The sequence below is a fragment of the Belonocnema kinseyi genome, chromosome 8, assembly GCF_010883055.1.
Source record: "Belonocnema kinseyi isolate 2016_QV_RU_SX_M_011 chromosome 8, B_treatae_v1, whole genome shotgun sequence".
In the NCBI taxonomy this organism is placed as follows: Eukaryota; Metazoa; Arthropoda; class Insecta; order Hymenoptera; family Cynipidae; genus Belonocnema; species Belonocnema kinseyi.
The window spans coordinates 33,101,301-33,119,353 of record NC_046664.1 but is presented as its reverse complement, the minus strand read 5'-3'; the positions used below and the strand labels follow the sequence as shown (position 1 = coordinate 33,119,353).

Here is an 18,053-nt window from a genome sequence, read left to right as displayed (position 1 = left end):
TTCTCTGTTGTGTTAAATGATATTTAGAATGAACGTTGTGAATTTAAAAAAATATTTGCGTTTAGCAGCAAGTATAAATATGTTACTTTTAGTTGATTCGGAGAATTGACAAAGTTGACCGAGCAATGACCGTAATTTGAAATCGTTCGCCGAATCGCCACCCTGTAAATAATCAAATAAATTGTTCACTTCTTAAATATACGAATAGAAAATTTGAATGAAAGATTATTTCAATTTAATCATTAGGGTGGTCCAGCATTTTTCAAATGATCATGCATATCGCACCCAAATTTGTTCGAATCCACACAAAAATTTATGTTTGTTTTTCTTATTCTACCCTATATTCAGTCAAGGTCCTTAAAGTACCGTATTTTAAAGATTTTATCCCTATGGTATCCTATTTGCAGCCCATAATAGAACTTTAAAAAAATTACAATTCAATCAAGACTTCCAAGATTCGGGTATTTTGAAGAAGAAAAATCAAGAATCAAGTCATTTCTGTTCGAAGTAACTGTAAAAAATAATCAGAACTGCCACCCCGTGAACAAAATCACTATTAGTCACTTTTTTCTCATATCTCTCTTTAAAATTAAACGAATCACATTTGTCACTTTTCTTTCAATGAATTAAATCATGGGTTATTCACTATTAAATTCAGGCCTGTACTCATTTCTAAATTGTCTTGAATTTTTTTGGAAATATTTCGGAATATTTTAAAAGATTCTAAGAAACTTTTATTATATATGAGGGTATTTTTGAAACTTCTAAGGTATTTCAAGAACTTTTAAGTTGAAATATTTTAGTGATTTTTAAAAGATACCAAGGAATTATAAATTAATTTAAATAATTTGAATTTATTTTAAAGCGTTCGAAATATTTTAGGATAAAGAGTTTTCTGGACTTTCTGAAGATGAAACGAATTTACAGGTCCTGTATGGTTTTAGGATATTTTAAAAGATTTTACAGGATTTTATAAGATTTCCGAGGGTTTCAACGATTTTAAGGATTTTTCTATCTCTCAAAGAATTTATTCACGAGAAGTGAAGTATTTTGTATGGTTTGTACTATTTCGAGCTACCACTAAATATTTTAAAGATTTTAGGGCATTAAAAAAAATTCCAAGGAATTTTTGATTGCTTTTAATGATTGGAAATAATTTTAAAGAATTTAAGAAATTTTGGGGTATGTTGAAAATTGCTTTATTTAAAAAATTTCGATGGATTTAAATTATCTTACGTTATCTTTAATACATTTCCAAGTTTTGAAGTAATGATTGCAGAGAATTTGAAAGATTTTTAAGTGTTTTCAATAATTCTAAAGAATTTTCAAGAGCTTTCAAAAATTTCAAGGGATTTTAAAAGATGTTTAACAGTTAAAATAATTGTAATTGATTTCAAAAGATTCTAAAGGATTTAAAAAATCTTAGGGCATTTAAAAAAAAAATCCAAGGAATTTTCAAGAGTTTAATCAAAATTCGAAGGATTTTAAAGAATTTAAAATATATTAGGATATTGTATTTTTAATACATTTCAATAATTTGAAGGTATCGTAAAGAATTTTGAAGATTTTAGGCCCTTTTTTAAATCCCAAGGAGTTTTCAAAAGCTTACTAAATTTAAAAGCACTTTCAAAAGATTTTAAAAGATTGTAAATATCTTAGGGTATTTTAAATATATTACTATAATTTAAAGTGATTCCAAAGGATTTTAAAGATTTTACGGTATTTTTAAGAGCTTTAAGAAGTTTTTAAATATTTAAAATGATTTCAAAGAATTTAAAACATTTTACGGTACTTTTAAAGGGTTGAAGGAATTTTCAAGAGCTTTAGAAAATGTCAAGGAATTTTAAAAGATTTAAAATTATATGGAATATCTTAGGGTATTTTTAATATATTCCAATAATTTGAAGGGATTTTAAAGAATGTAGGCTATTTCAACAGCTTTAAGAAATATTAAAGGGTTTCGAAAGAGTCCAAAAGATTATAAATATTTGAGGGTATTTTAAAAGTTTTCAAAGAATTTTTTATAGATTTCAATAATGTGATAGTATTCTAAAGAAAACTTTCAAGGAATTCTAAAGAACTCTAATGAGTTTCAAACAATCTGAAATATTTTAGAGAATTTAAAAATATTCCAAGGCATTTTTAAAAGATTGCAAAATTGCTAAGGAATTTCCAAGGATTTGAATGATTTTGACGGATTTAAACACATTTTCATGGGGTGTTAAAGAATTTTCTGAAACTCCGGAAGATATTGAGCGATCTTATGAGCTCTGTAAGGTTTTATAGTAAGATATTTTAAAAGTATCTCAAAAATCTTATAAATGCTAGAAATTTGCAGGATTTTCTGACCTTTTCAGTTTTTCTTTTAGTTTTTAGTCAGGACCCAATAATAAATTTTAATATTAATTTAAACAACAAGGCTCAGTAACTACTTTAGGAAAAATTTTCATTTCATATGGTCCATGTAGAAAATTTGAAGAATTTTTTAAATATATATTTCATTTCAGAAGTGTACATTCACAAAAAAGGAAGAGATTGTTTAATAATTCATTCTCTATTGTTTATTCATTTTTTCTTTATAAGTAAAAACGAAAGAAACTTTCTAGCATTATTCAAAGAGGGTATGATTAAAAAACAGAAATTGTTTAAGAAATTATTTCTGTTTAATATAATTTATTGTTGTCTCACTCTAACTGAAAAGTTTATTTTCTCAGATAATATTATCTAGCATTACTGTAGCATTATTATCTAGCATTACTGTAGAAGATAGTTATGAAAAAAATGTTTTAAAAAATTATGTTTGTTAAATTGCATACATTTTTACTACACTTTAAGTGAAAATTAGACAAAAAGTAGAAAAACTCAAAAAAAGCGCAACTTTGTAGCAGTGTTATAAGAAAATATGATTAATAAATAATAATAAAATGTTTAAAGTTCAGACAACTGAATCTTTCTAGTTTTATTTTAAGAGAAAAATTCTATTAACAATAACAAATTGTTTAAAAAATTTATTTAAACATCTTATTACCAGTAAAAAGCAGTATATTATGTATTAGAAACAATTTGTAAACAAAAAACGCAAAACGATCATTCATGGCGTTGCGGAACCTTAAAATATAATTTTTTTTTCGAAAAAAACGCATATTTTGTGGGTTTGACAAAATTTTGTTGTGATATGCATGAAATTCGAGAAAAAAAATCCCAATGCATTCAACAAAATATCTTAGTATCAAGGATGGAACTTAAGAAGAAATAATAATAAAAATTCATAATCTAACTAAAAAGTTAAAAATAATTTAATTAAACATTACTTTCAGATGCTGTAAAATAAAAATCAGGTACGCTCGTTTAAAGTAGACCAAGCCCTTTGGGCAAAATCCATTAAAATGTCCCCAGTACCTTTGGAAGGCCACCAAACTCCTGTGGCAAATAATATACCACAGGAGGGAAATCGTGGAGGTTCCATTTCACTCGGGATGCTAATTGACTTCATTATTCAAAGGACGTATCATGAACTGACAGTTCTTGCTGAATTGTAAGTAACTTATTCTTTATTTATTATGTGTCTTCTTAGGTGTCGTGCATAAATTACGTACATTTTATTTGTAGCGTGAGGGTGGGGGGGGGGGGGGATCAGTAATTTTTCTATGTTATCTTAAAATCTTACATGAAAGAATACGTGCTCAAAACTATTTCTTAAACAAGATGTTTTTAAGTCTACGAACAAATAGAAAAAAATATTAAATTCTTTCTTATTTTTCCATTATTCTTCTATGCTCTTCGTTTTTCTTCATTTTCTCAATTCCTGGTTATTTTCCTTATATTACTCACCTCAGCTATCTCTTTTTCTGCTTTTTACTTTTTTTTATTAATATTTCCATCGCCTCGTTTCCTAAGCCAGCTACATTCCAATAGAAAATCCTTAATTTTTTTCCTTCTTTCCAATCTTATCTTTTTTCGAGAGATTTTGTTACGATTTGTTACGGAAGGGGAAGGGTGCCCTTCACTTATGTGCGTAATTTTTGCAATTTCGGAAAAACTTTCTCCTGAAGATTATCTTTTTAATTGTAAATTTTTATTATTCGGTTGAAAATTTAACAATTTTCTTTAACAGGCTTCCTTTTTTTCTTTTTCATTTAAAAGTTCATTCTTTTAGTAGAAATATTGCATCTTTTTTTGAGGATAATTTAACTCTTTTCTTTAACATTTGTCTTTTTGATCAAGAAGTTTACCTGTTTTAATAGAATTTTCATTTCTCTTGGACAAAAATGCAACTGTTTGGTTGAAAATAACAATCCTGGTAAAAAGTCATACTTTTTGGTTAAAAATTAAATTTTTGAACAGACATTATCTTATTGTTTATCATTCTTATTTTGGTGTTGGAAAGTGAACTGGAATCTTTCTTGGATGAAAACTTAACTTTTTTAAAAAATTTATCTGTTTTAAAAGAAACTTCATCTTTCTTGAATAGAAATGCTTCTGTTGGGTTGAAAAGTCAACTCTTTTTTTAAAATTTGTCTTTTTTTTTAAATTAAAATATTTCGTAGGAAATGTACTTTTTGTTTAAATTTAATTCTTTTCTGTTGAAAAGTCAATTGAAATATTTTTTGGAAGAAAAATCAAGTATTTACAGTATATTTTACTTCATTTGTTTTTAAAGAAAATTCACCTATTTTCGATAAGAATGCAACTATTTGGATGAAAATTAAATAATTTAAAAAAAATTGGTCTTTTTGTGTTGAAAATTCAATTTTTTTCGTAGACACTTATTTCTTGTTAAAAAATTCATATTTTGATCGTGAATATATAAATGCAACTTTTTGTATAAAAAATATTCTTCTTTCTCTTTGCTTGAGTGTTTAACTATTATGTTTGAAAGATTTGGTTGAGTCACTGTGTTAAGGAATCATTTTGCTGTTGTTGAAGATTTATATTTTTATTTGAAAATTCATCTCTTCGGATGAAAGTTTAAATATTTTGTTAAAAATTCAACTACTTCAGCAAAAGTTAAAGTACATTGTTAAACATTTTCTTATGGAAGGCATGACTTTATTTGAAAATTTACATGTTTAGTGGAAAAGCCTTTTTTTGTTTAAAATTAGTTTTTTAATTGAAAATGTAACTTTCCCATTTTTTAAAGATTGATCCTTTTTAATTGGAAATTATCTTTTTTGGTAGAAAAAATAATTTTCTTGGTTTGAAATTTCATTTTTGTTGGGTAAAAATGCTTAATTGACGTGAAAAATTAATTTTTGGATGAAAAGTAATATTTTTTGTTTAAAAATTCGATATTTGTAGAGAAAATTCGTCTTTCTTTGGTTAGAAGGTTCAATAATTTAGATAAACTTTTATTTCTTTCTTGAGTAAAAAAATCTTTATTTGTTGAAAATTCGTGTTTTTTGTTTTAAACTTCTATTTTTTTTATATAACCTTTATCTTTTTTGATTGAAATATAAACTATCAAACTTTTTTGTTAAAAGTTTGTCTTTTTAGGTTAAAAATTCAAGTATTTTGTTAAAAAATCATTTTTTAGAGTAGAAGAGATTTTTTTTGTTTAAAATAAATTATTACATTTGAAAATTTTTAATTTGTATCTGAAATAATGGTTGATTCCGTTTATAAACCATTAAATGTTAAAAGTATTACAAGATTTAAATGCTGGTATTTGAATAGTAATGATCAAGGAAAATGAAAAATTATTAACAATAGCCAGAAAAAAATTACTGGAAACTAAAAATTACGTACAGAAATAGGGGGAGGAGGTAGGCATATTTTTTTATAGTTAGTTACAGATGGAGGGGGGGGGAGGGGCTAAGGAAGGGCCTAGAATCCGTTACATAATTTAAGTACGGCCCCTTGTAATTAACTTTAATCTCTCAGATTCGTGAACAACTGACAAAAATTTGATAAATTTTACATAAAATAATTTCAGATTGCCTAGAAAATTGGATATGGAACGCAAAATTGAAATTTACAATTTTGCTGCAAGAACGAGACAATTGTTCGTACGTCTCTTGGCTTTAGTAAAATGGGCCAACAGTGCCTCGAAAGTCGACAAGTCAGCTGTAAGTTATAATACTTATAAAAAGAAGTTTAATAAAATTGGGTAGCGATTGTAAATATGATTTTATTTATTTTTTCAGAGAATCATGGCTTTTTGTGATAAGCAATCCCTCCTTTTTGTGGACACTGCAGATATGTTGGCAAGAATGGCGCGTGAAACTTTGGTTCATGCAAGGCTTCCAAATTTTCACATTCCTGCAGCTGTTGAAGTTTTGACAACTGGATCTTATAGTCGATTACCTGCTTGCATAAAAGTAATTGCTACTTATTCAGATCAATTAGATGTCTAAAGAAATTTTCAAATGCGGAATATTATAAAAATAAATTTTATTTGTAGGAAAGAATAGTACCTCCAGATCCTATAACTCCAGCAGAGAAGAAAAGCACTCTTCAAAGGCTAAATCAAGTTATTCAACATCGTCTCGTTACTGGAAATCTACTTCCTCAAATGAGAAATTTAAAGGTATTTTATCCATTCATAATTTGAAATGGTCTAGACTTCAAAATAAAAAATTCTATGCATTTTTGTTATTAATCGTAATAACAATATGTGATAACAAATAGATTTGAATGTTTATCCGTTTCCTAAATAGTTTTTGTCACGATATCTCACATCAATTTTATAAATAAAAATTTCCAAGCAAGTAGTTTTATTTCAGGATAAGACTGATTTCTAAATGTTTTTGTAAACATTATTGTAATTTATTAATTGTAAATAATTTTCTCATAATGGAAAATAATTATGTTTTTAACATTTTACTATCAATTTATAATTTGTAAACTTTTTGACACTTTCAGAGAGATGAGAAAAATAAGATTGTGGATAAATCACTAATAATAATAACTAAAATATCTGGGAAAATTGTAAATAATTTAGATTTCAAAATATTTCAAATAAAATGTAGATTTCTGAAAATTCCGCAAAAGAATGTTGAAGATTTTAAAGCAAAAAAGTTCAATTATGCATGATTAAAAAATTTAGAAAAAATCTAGTGAGTTTGTGAGATATTTAGAAGTTTCATTATGTAGAATCTTTTTTAAATGTTAGGAAAAACACGAATCATTTTGAGATATTTAGGTTTAGAAATTTGTGCAGAATTTGTGTCAAATTTGAGGAAAAATTCGAAACGTATTAAGAATTTTGAAAAGTTTTAAGAAAATAAAAAACTTTTCGTATGACTTCATGGAGAATTATTCAAATTATTTTTTATTTAAAAAGAAATAATTTTGAAAGAGTTAAAGATAATCTCAAAAAGTTTCAAAAGATTTCTTAAAAAAAGGTCCGAAAAATATGTAAGATTTCAAGGAAATTTTTTTACTTTGAAAGATTTTTCAAAACTACGAATAATCCGAGTAGGTTTAAGTAGATGTTTGAAACATTTTCTATTAGTAGAAATTTCAGCTTTTTGGTTAAAAATGCAATTTATTGGATGAAAATAAATCTGTTTTATTTGAAGTTTAAACATTTTTGTTGAAAATTCATCTTTTGTGGTTGAATTCAACTGTTTGGTTAAAAAATACATCTATTTAGTTGAAAGTTCAAGTATTTAGTTTAAAATGAACTTTTTGGTTGAAAAATCCTTTTTTTTTTTTAAAGTTTAATGTTTTTGGTTTTATGTTTTTTTTTTAAGATTTTCAAACAAACATTGAAAGTTTTGTAGGCATTTTTGAAAGGTTTTAAGAGAATAAAAACATTTTCTAAGATTCATAATATAATAATTTTCTAATATCACAAAATTTTAGACAAAATTCCAGTAAGTTTAAGAGATATTTAGAAGTTTTGGAAAGATTCAAAAATGTTTTAAAACTTGTGAAGATTTTTAAAAAATGTTGGTAGCTTTATATGACTGTATTTAATAATTTTGTTGAAAATTTTTCTTTTTTTTTATTGTTTGAAATCAAGTTTTTACTGAAAATTTAATTTTTCTATCTTGTGTCGTAAATTGATAGTTTTTAATTGAACATTTAAGTTTCTGGTTCAAAATTCATGTATTTTGTTGAAAATTCATTCTCTTTCTGGTTGAAAATTCGTGTTTTCTTGAACTATTTTGTTGATTTTTTTATTATTTTAAACTTAGAATTTAACTATTTCAATTGAATATTCCATCATTTTAGTTGAAAATTCATCTATATGGTTACATGTAAATTTCTGAACTAAAAACTAAACTGTTCAATTTTTTGCTGAAAAATTATCTATTTTATTTGAAATTGCGTGTTTTTGTAATATAAATCAATCTTTGTTAAAAATTTGAAAATGTAATTTTTTTATATTTATTATTTTAAAACTGAAAATGTAACTGCTCTAGCTGAATATTCCATAATTTTAGTTAGAAATAATCTTTTTGGTTGAAAAATATCTTTTTTAGTTAATAATTCATCTTTTTTGCTTTCATATTCAACTATTCCAGTTGAAAATTTATCTTTTTTGTTTAAAATGCAGCCACTGCAGTTAAAGCTTGATCATTTTATCTAAAAATGTCACTGTTTCAATTAAATATCTTATCAGTTAATTAAAAAATTCGTATATTTGGTTTAATATTATCTTTTTTATTTGAAAATTTATGGATTTGATTAAAAATTCATTATTTTAGTTGAAAATGTGTCCTTTTTGTTTAAATTCAACTATTCCAGTTGAAGCCTCATAATTTCATTTAAAAATTCACAGTTTCGTTAAAAATGGATCTTTTTAGTTGAAATTCATCTATTTGGTTAAAAAGTTGTCTTTTTTAGTTGGAAAATAAATTATTTTGTTAGAAATTCATGTATTTGGTTGAAAAAACTTTTTTTTTATAGAAAATTAATCTTCCTGTTCGAAAATTCTTCTTTTTATTGAAAATTTAAGAATTCCAATTAAATATTCATCAGTTTAGCTGAAAAGCTTTTTTTTGGGTGCAAGTTAAACTCTTTTAAAAAATTCATCTTTTTGTTTTAAAATTAATCTGTTCCAGTTGAATATTTACTATTTTAGTTAAGAATTCATCACGTTTGGTTTAAAATTTTTTTGTGGAAAATTAATTTTTTTAACTGAAAATTTAAACATTTGTTTAAAAATTGATATTTTTTCGTTTTCAAATCAACTCTTTGGGTGAGATTTCATATGTTTTGTTGAAAAATGGTCCTTTTGATTTTTTCAGCCTGCAATGAACCATTATAGACATTATTCGTATAAATATCAAGCAATTACAATTAAACTGTCATAATAAAATATTAGAAATTTTTTTTTGTAATTACACTTAAATAGTTAATCGATAATTAATTGCTAATACCAAAGACATTACAAATTATAAGTAAGAATTATTTACCAATTGTTTAAAGAAGCACCTTGTTTAAAAAACATCCTTTTTTAAAAAGCACCTTAGCCTAATTTTAAAAATTGTTTAAAATATTACAAATTTTGGCCAATGTTGATAATTTTACTTTCAGATTGACGCAGGAAGAGTGACTTTTCTCGTAGAACAGGAATTCTCGGTAGCCCTTACAGTTATGGGTGATGGACCATCGGTTCCCTGGCGTTTATTAGAATTAGAAATCTTAGTATCTGACCGAGAAACCGGGGATGGAAAAGCATTAGTCCATCCTCTGCAAACTCGATATGTGCATCAGGTTCGAACTTCTGATCATTCTTCATCTAAATTTGCATCTGACCGTTTCTGATTTAAAATAATTTTACGCAGACCTTAAAGTTTTAGATCAATTTTACATCTTTCATCTAAATTTAATTTTTTTTATCTGTAATCTTTAATTTAGGTGGTCCAAGTGAGACTCGCTGAAAGTGCAGATCCACTCTCGGAAGTCTATCACATTTTGCACTTTTTCTGCCAATCACTACAACTCGAAGTTTTGTATTCGCAAACTTTACGGTTAATCCGAGATAGATTGGACGACCATGTTCATGTGGACGAATACATGCCTGGAAAATGCCTTTCTGTTTCCTACTGGAGGTATTTACCTCTCATACTTGTTTACAGTTTTATAGGCACGTTATTCAAGTGTTTTTGCATCAATTTTACATTAAAACAAAACATATATATATAATTTTGCAGAGAATTGACGAGTAAAGATCCAAAATCAGAGCTGGGATATAAAATGACGATTCAAGTTGATCAACACGATCCTGCAAGGCCACTGTCTGTTATTCATGTTCCTTCGCTAGGCAGCAAAGTTTGTAGATTGATCTTTAAAATGAAAATAATTTTTTTTTTAATATATGGTATAAATCAATATTAAATTGTGGTTCCATTTTCTGAATAGGAATCGGAAATAGCAGACCGAGCTATCAGATCGGACCAACTTTCGATGGAATGTCTTCTCGTTCACACGATTTATGTTAGAACACGAAGCCGACTTTCTGATTTGAAACAGGAACTTCAATCAATGTTGAAGGATGTCGAATGTAAGCGAATCTAAAATAAATTATCTTAAAAATGAAACATAAATTAAAAATTGGTTTTATTTTCTTTTTTATTTATTTGCAGGTACACTTCAAGGATCTCCAGCTATTTTACAGATTCCAATTCTGCAACCTTGCCTGCGAGCAGAGCTGCTTTTGGTTACGGTCGACACTCACACTGGAATGCTTCAGTGCCACGTTCCTCAATATGATGCTCCTCTTGTTCCAGAACTTACATCTGCTCTTAATACGGATCATTCTCGTCTTCCGAATTTGATCTCGGAATTAAGGTGAGTCTTTTGTTATAATTTTTCAAAGTTATGTGTATTTATGTGCGCTGAGTGATGTACGATGGCGCTCGTGAAACGTTTTGTTTAGTAAATGTATTTAAGAATACGGGCAGTGAACTAATCAGACAGTTGGTGCACCGATCTGGCCGACTGACATTTGTATTTCAATGTATGGGAGAAAAGTATAAAATAATTTTTAAAATCTTGAAACTGTTTCCAGATTTTGACCGGAAATATTTTTTTTAGTAACTGAATCTCAGCATTCTGAGATTTCAAATTTTTATGTTCTATTGTAATTTATTTTATATTTTTATTAAATAATTTTCAGAATTTAAAAGTTTATAATTGTTCTTAATTATATAGAATTTTTAATTCTATACAATTTTTGTCAAAATTATGAATGATTTAAATATGTAATTCATCAGTTATGAGTATTAAAATAATTAATTGTATAATATTTTTTTTGCAGGTTTACAAAAAAAGTTTGGAACTCTTGAAGATAAAATTTTTTTTCATTAAAGTTATAAAAACTGAACTGTAAATTAAAATGCTTCAAGTGGAATTCTTTTGAATTTTAAACTTTTGAAATTAAAGTATGACATTTTTTTTTATTTAAATGCTCAATAAATAATTCTTAAACTTTTATAAATTGTACAATTCAAGGATCTAAAAAAATATAACAATTGACGCTATTATTTTCAATTCTCTAAATTAAAGAATGTACCAGCAAATTCATAGGTTTTCAAAATTATATCTTTTTAAGCAACTTTTAGTTAGAAACATTGAAAATTGAAAGATTAAATTTCTTCAACTAAACCCTTCTTCAATTATAAGTAAAATTATTTTTGTTTTAGGCCCTTACAAAAATTATTTTAATTTAAGATTTTTACAAAAATTAGAATTTTTTTCTATTTTAAATGTTCTCTTAAAATCATTATTTGAATAGAAAATCATTTTAAAATTTTCCAGGAATCTTAAGAAAATGTTTTTATCATCTTCAAACCTGTCAAAAACCTTAAACAATTAAAAAAAATGTTATTTCAAAATGTTAAAAAATCGACATTTTATTTTAAATTTGTTAGGAGGTTCTCAAATTTCAAATTATTTTTGAAATTCTTGTAAAAATTCAAAGTATTTTTTCAAATGATTCTAATTTTTTCTAACACTTTTATTAAATCCTGGAAAATTAAAAAAAAATCATTCAAAATGTCCAAAATTCAAATTCTAACTTTTCAAAAAGAAAGGATACTTTACAACGAAACTGTTGAATTTTTAACCCAAAAAGACGAATTTTGAGGAAAACCGTTGAACTTTTAACGAAAAATAAACTTTTTCACCAAATTATTGAATTTTCTACAAAGTAGATTATATTTTAACCAAAGAATTTAATTTTCAAACAAAAACATACAATTTTAACCGAGAAGATTAGTTTTCTACAAAGTATATTAATTCTTAACCATATAATTCAATTTTTAATCAGAAATATAAATTTTCAAACGAGCAGATTAATTTTCTACCATAAAAAGACGAATTAAAAAATAATCCATGCATTTTTAATCAGTTAGTTGAATTTTCGACTAAAAAGATAACTTGATCCAAACAGTTGAAATTTTAACACACAAAAAATACGTAAAAAAATTATTTTCAACTAAGCTGAATTTTCAAATAAAATAAAGAGTCTTCGGCTGGAAAAGTTAAATCTAAATTTTTAAAGTAAATATTAAACCAAAAAACTACGAATTTTCAACAGAATAATTAAACTTTCAACCCAAAAGAAATTTTCAACCAAAAAACTAAAATATTAATTTTTAACAAGTACGAATATCAACCAGGTAGTTGCATTTTTAATCAAGAAGATTAAGTTCTACCAAAAACGACCATTTTGAAACGAAATAGATTAATTTTCAACAAAGTAATTAAATTTTCGACCAAGTGGTTGAATTTTCAACTGAAAAAATAATAATCCAAATAACAGTTAATTTTTAACTAAAAAAGATGAATTTTCAACCAAAAATGAAATACTTAAAAAAAATGAATTTTCAGTAAAAAAACTTGTTTTGAACTGTATAGTTAAATTTTCAAGTGAAGTTATAAATCATTCATCCAGATAGTTAAATTTTCAATAAAAAAGGACGAATTTCCAAGAGAGCAATAGAATTTTCAAACAAAAAATGACTTTTTAACAAAACATTTTAATTTCCTACAAAGTAGATTAATTTTGCACTTTCGTTTTTTTTTATAACTATTCCGTTTTTTGTTACAAATGTATCTTTTTTAGTTGAAAATTCAAATATTTTGTGGAAAAAATCACTATTTGTTAAAAAATTAATCTGCTTTCTTGGAAACTAAACAATTTTGTTGAAAGGTATTTTTTGTAAAAAATTAATCTTCGTGATTGAAACTCCATCTATTTGATTAGAAATTAAACTATTTTGGTGAAAACTTTATCTTTTCATTTGAAAATCCTTTTTCGTTTTTTTTGTTAAAAATTAATTTTAGTTCAATTAAGAATTCAACTATTCCATTTTTTATTGTAAACGTATCTTAAAATTGATAATTCAAGTATTTGGTTAAAAATTCATTTATTTGATTTAAAATTGGTCTTTTTAGGTCGAAAATTAACCTTTTTGGCTGAAAATTCCACTAATTGATTAAAAGTTTCCCTGGATTATTAGAAATTCATTTGCTGGCTAGAGGTGCATAATATTAGTTAAAATTTCATCTCTCTGGTTGAAAATTTAACTATTTTATTAAAAATTAGATTTTTTATTTAAAATTAATTTTTTGAACTAAAAATTTTACAATTTCATTCTTGGTGAAAATTTGTCTTTCTTAATTGAAAATTCTTTTAGTTTGTTGAAATTTCGTTTTTTTTTGGTTTTTTTTTGGTAAAAAATTAATGTTCTTGCTTCAAAATTAATTTTCTTTGGGTGTAAACTTTACTATTTTTTTGGAAATTTCTTTTTTTTTTGTGGATAATTAATGCTTTAATTCAAAATGTATTTATTCTATTTTAGGTTTACAGTTGATTCTTTTTAGTTGGAAATTTAACTGTATTTGATAGAAAAAAAAACACTATTTGTTAAAGAATTAATCTAATTTTTTTTTGGAATTAAACAATTTTGTTTAAAGGTGTTCCTTTTGGTTGAAAATTTGTATTTTTTGTAGAAAATTAATCTTCTTGCTTAAAACTTCATCTTTTTTATTAGAAATTAAACTATTTTGGTGAAAACTTTATCTTTTTATTTAAAAATGATTTTCTTTTTTCTTAATTAAAAATGAATTTTATTTTAATTAAAAATGTAACTATTCCATTTTTTATTGTAAACGTATCTTATAATTGATAATTCAAGTATTTGGTTGAAAATTCATTTATTTTGTTTAAAATTGGTCTTTTCAGACTAAAATTCAACTAATTGATTGAAACTTGATCTGGTTTGTTAGAAATTTATTTTTTGGCTGCATATGAACAATTTTACTTGAAATTTTATCTCTTCGGTTGAAAATTCAACTATTTTATTAAAATTTCATTTTTTCAAATTTTAAATTCATTTTTTGAACAGAAAATTAAACTGTTCCATTTATAGTAGAAATATTATCCTTTTAGTTGAAAATTCAACTGTATGGTTTGAAATTGATCTTTTGCGGTCGAAAATTCAACAGCTTGGTTAAAAATGCATTTATTTTGTTGAAAATTGATCTTTTCCGTTAGAAAATTAATCTTATGGGCTAAAGTTCAACTATTTTGTTCAAAGTTAATTCCTTCTGTTGAAAATTCAACAGCTTTCTTAAGAAGCAATCATTTTTGGTTATAAATTCGCTTGAGAATTCAGATCAGAATTATTCTTAGGAAATCCAAAGTAATTCTGTATATAGCTGGAAGTTGTTTCCCCTCGTCCCGGGTAGTATAACGAGGATAATAGATTAATCGTATAATTATAAGAATATTGAAAATATGAATATGTATTCCAGGTATTGGATTACTCAGAGGCGATGTGAAAAGACTTTACAGCACTTGCCTGCTACACCTCATGAACGTCTGCCTCTACTTTTCCATGCAGATCATCCGATGTCGAAAATTAACAAGCATAGAATGTTTATCCAACTTCACAGACATCCTACGATAATTCTCGTTAGTTTCTTTGACAGTATTTTTTGATTTTATTCAGTGTTATTCGCATACTTCTAAAAATCGTTTGTCTGAAATTTTAGATCGTAACATTTAAGGAGAAGGAATCGTCGCCTTGCGAAATTGAATGTTCCTTTTACATGGCAGTCGTTAAACACAGTTCGATCGAAGGCGATCCGCACGATGATAGCATAGAGGCAGAGATTCCTAAAATGTATCTGAAAGTACAAAGCCTAATTGAATTCGACACTTTTGTAACAACGCACGGGCCATTTACGAGTGTCGATAGTGGTACGTAAAGAGACAAAAGGCGATTGTTGCAAAGTCCAAAAAAGAGATGTGTTTCCTTCTTTCGAATTTAAAGAAAAAAAGGAAAGGCTTGTAAATATGCTTTTGCAGGGTGTCTACCATATCTGAATAACCTGCATTACCTAGAATTGTAAGGGAACTTTTAGGTACCTAGGAAAACCTGGAAATGCCAGTGAATTTTTTTATTGTTTCAAACAGTGTGCCTACTTTTTTTTAAATTGCAATATGAAATCGAATAACAATTATTCTTTATTTTAAAAATAGCTTTATATGACTTTATTGAGCTATTTTGTTGAAAATTCGTACTTTTTTTGTTTGAAATTATGGGTTTCAACTAAAAATTAAATTATTCTACTTCTACTTCTACTTGAAAATCCAAGGATTTGTTTGCAGTTTTTTTATCTCTCTTGAATGAAAAATCTTTCTTAGTTGAAAATTCAACTCATGTTGAAAAATTGTATTTTGTGTTTGATTCAAACGTTTTTGATTGAAAATCAAAATATTTTCTGGTTGCAATTTCAACTACTACATCTTTCTTTCGTAAATTATTTGTTTAGGAATAAAAATTGAATTACTTGGTTGAAAGTTAAACTCTTTCGGTAAAAATAATAATTTTTTTAGTTTAAGATTCGTCATTTCAATTGAAAAGTCATGTTTAAAAATGATCTATTTTGTCGAAAATTCGTGTATTTTTGTTGTTCTTTGTTTGAAATTAAAGTTTTTAACTCAAAATCCAACTGTTTTACTTCTGGTTTAAAATTTATTCTTTCTTAGTTGAAAATTTAAGTATCTGATTCAAAATTCATATCTTTTGTTGAAAAGTCGTTCTTTTTGATAGAAAGTTAATATTCTTGGTAAAATATTTATCTTTTTACTTGAAAATTCAACGGTTTGCTTTCAGTTTTTTATCTCTCTTAACTAAAAAATCTTTCGTAGTTGAAAATTCAACTCATGTTGAAAACTTGTATTTTTTGTTTGATTTAAACTTTTTTGATTGCAGTATCAACTGCTACATCTTTCCTTCGTAAATTATCTTTTCAGGAATGAAAATTTAATTACATTTTAATTGAAAACTCATGTTTAAAAAGTAGCTATTTTGTTGAAAATTCGTGTTTTTTCAGTTGAAACTTGAACTATTTTGTTGAAATTTTTTTTAAAATAATTTTAAACTGAAAATGTAACTATTCATTTTTTGGAAGAGGATTTTTTTTAAAGCCGAAAATTCGTATGTTTTTGTAGAAATTAATCTTTTTGGTTAAAAATTCAACTATGACAATTAAAGGTTATCATTTTATTTGAAAATCCATCACTTTGTTTGAAAATTTAATTATTTTTTTTAAAGATTAAATGTTTCATTATATTAAATTATTTATCAGAATTTATTCTTAAAGATATAAAAATTTCATTGAATAAAAGTTCCTTATATTTTTTATTCTATAGTATTTTCGTTGAAATTTGTTCTATTTAACTGAAAATTTAACTATTAAATTTTGGGTTGACAATTTACATTTTTTTAGTTGGAAATTAATGTATTTTGTTGAAAATTTCTTGTTGTTGTAGAAATTACTTTTCTTGGTTTAAAATCTATTTTTTTTTTGTTGTGAAAATTCTCTTTTCGGTTGAAAACTCAACTATTCAATTTAAAGATTTATATTTTTAGTTAAAAAATTTTCTTTTTGTCTTAAAATTCAAATATATGTTTAAAAATTTGTTTTTCTTAGTTAAAATTTAACTATTCCTTTGAAAATTGATTTGTTTGTTTGTTGAAAATAAAATTACTTGGTTGAAATTAAAATCTTTTTGCTAAAAATTCTGTTTTTGTTGAAGTTTCGTCTATTCCAGTTGAAGATTCACCATTATAGCTAAAAATATAACGCTTTAGTTGATTTTTTTAATGGAAAATTAATTGTTTAAACTGAAAATTGAACTGTTGCATGTATGGTTGAAAACTGATTTTTCCTTGGTGAAAAACTCAACCATTTGGTTGAGAAATTAAACATTTGGCCGAAAAAGTCGTTTTTTCGGAAGAAAACTAATTTTTTTGTTAAAAAATTCAACTATTTTGTTAAAAATGCATCTATCTTGTTAAAAATGCTTAGGGACAAATTCAAGAAATGAGTAATTACGTTTCTAGTATTTTTTAATTATTAATTAATCGATGGTGCTAATATATTTAAGAATATCTTGTAATATAATTTGTCAAACCTTTTTAAATTAAACATATTAATTGAATCCCTAGAAACTGAAAAAAAAAATTATTTAAAATAAACTCGCGAAACTGTATACATATTCCGAGTCAATTGTTTAAAAAATTCAAAATATTTTAACAGCTTCGTACTATGACAAATGATACCTGGAAAAAACCTTTAGATATCTGAAAAAAAACCCTGGAATTGTCAGAGAATTTCTTTCCTGGATTTGAATAGACACCCTGTTTTGGTCTGAGTGAGGTTTTCCTTGCTTCTTCTTTCTTCTAACAATGACTAATTGATGTGTTTGGTTGTACATATTGACATTTCTGTGAACTAATTGAATTAACATCTGGCAACATTGTGATTGGTATCCGGTGTGGTGTTCGTCGTGCTATAGGGGATTAACGGGTGGATTTTTTAGGGAATAATGATCAAGATGGGGGGTGCATTACAGAAGTGGTGGAGAAAGGTTGCAACAAGCGAAGAAGTGGCACCACTGGCGGTAGAACTGATGCCGCTGGCAGTCCACAAAATAGAAGACCAAAACATCCCGCTTATTTTATCCCTGAATTAGCACACGTTGTGGCATTTTGCGACGAGCGAATACCGTTCGTTACACTTGCGCAGGAGGTGATTATTTTATTAAAATCATACATTTGATTCATCATTTTCATAGTTAG

The 18,053-nt window shown here is 25.7% G+C and overlaps 1 protein-coding gene across 3 annotated transcripts in view; it reads left to right on the top strand.

The window, feature by feature from the left end:
• LOC117177959 (mediator of RNA polymerase II transcription subunit 14) overlaps positions 1–18,053 on the top strand; it is a 58,401-nt gene that overhangs the window by 2,357 nt on the left and 37,991 nt on the right. For 2 of the 3 annotated variants that reach the window (XM_033369096.1, XM_033369097.1), the window contains exons 2-13: positions 3,318–3,535; positions 5,933–6,065; positions 6,144–6,317; positions 6,401–6,526; positions 9,487–9,666; positions 9,811–10,004; positions 10,107–10,224; positions 10,315–10,456; positions 10,539–10,743; positions 14,716–14,875; positions 14,956–15,163; positions 17,795–18,003. In XM_033369096.1, the coding sequence (XP_033224987.1) occupies positions 3,387–3,535; positions 5,933–6,065; positions 6,144–6,317; positions 6,401–6,526; positions 9,487–9,666; positions 9,811–10,004; positions 10,107–10,224; positions 10,315–10,456; positions 10,539–10,743; positions 14,716–14,875; positions 14,956–15,163; positions 17,795–18,003 (1,998 nt within the window). In that variant the 5' untranslated portion in view covers positions 3,318–3,386. The remainder of the gene's footprint in view (positions 1–3,317; positions 3,536–5,932; positions 6,066–6,143; positions 6,318–6,400; positions 6,527–9,486; positions 9,667–9,810; positions 10,005–10,106; positions 10,225–10,314; positions 10,457–10,538; positions 10,744–14,715; positions 14,876–14,955; positions 15,164–17,794; positions 18,004–18,053) is intronic. The other variant, XM_033369098.1, reaches the window with a different exon arrangement.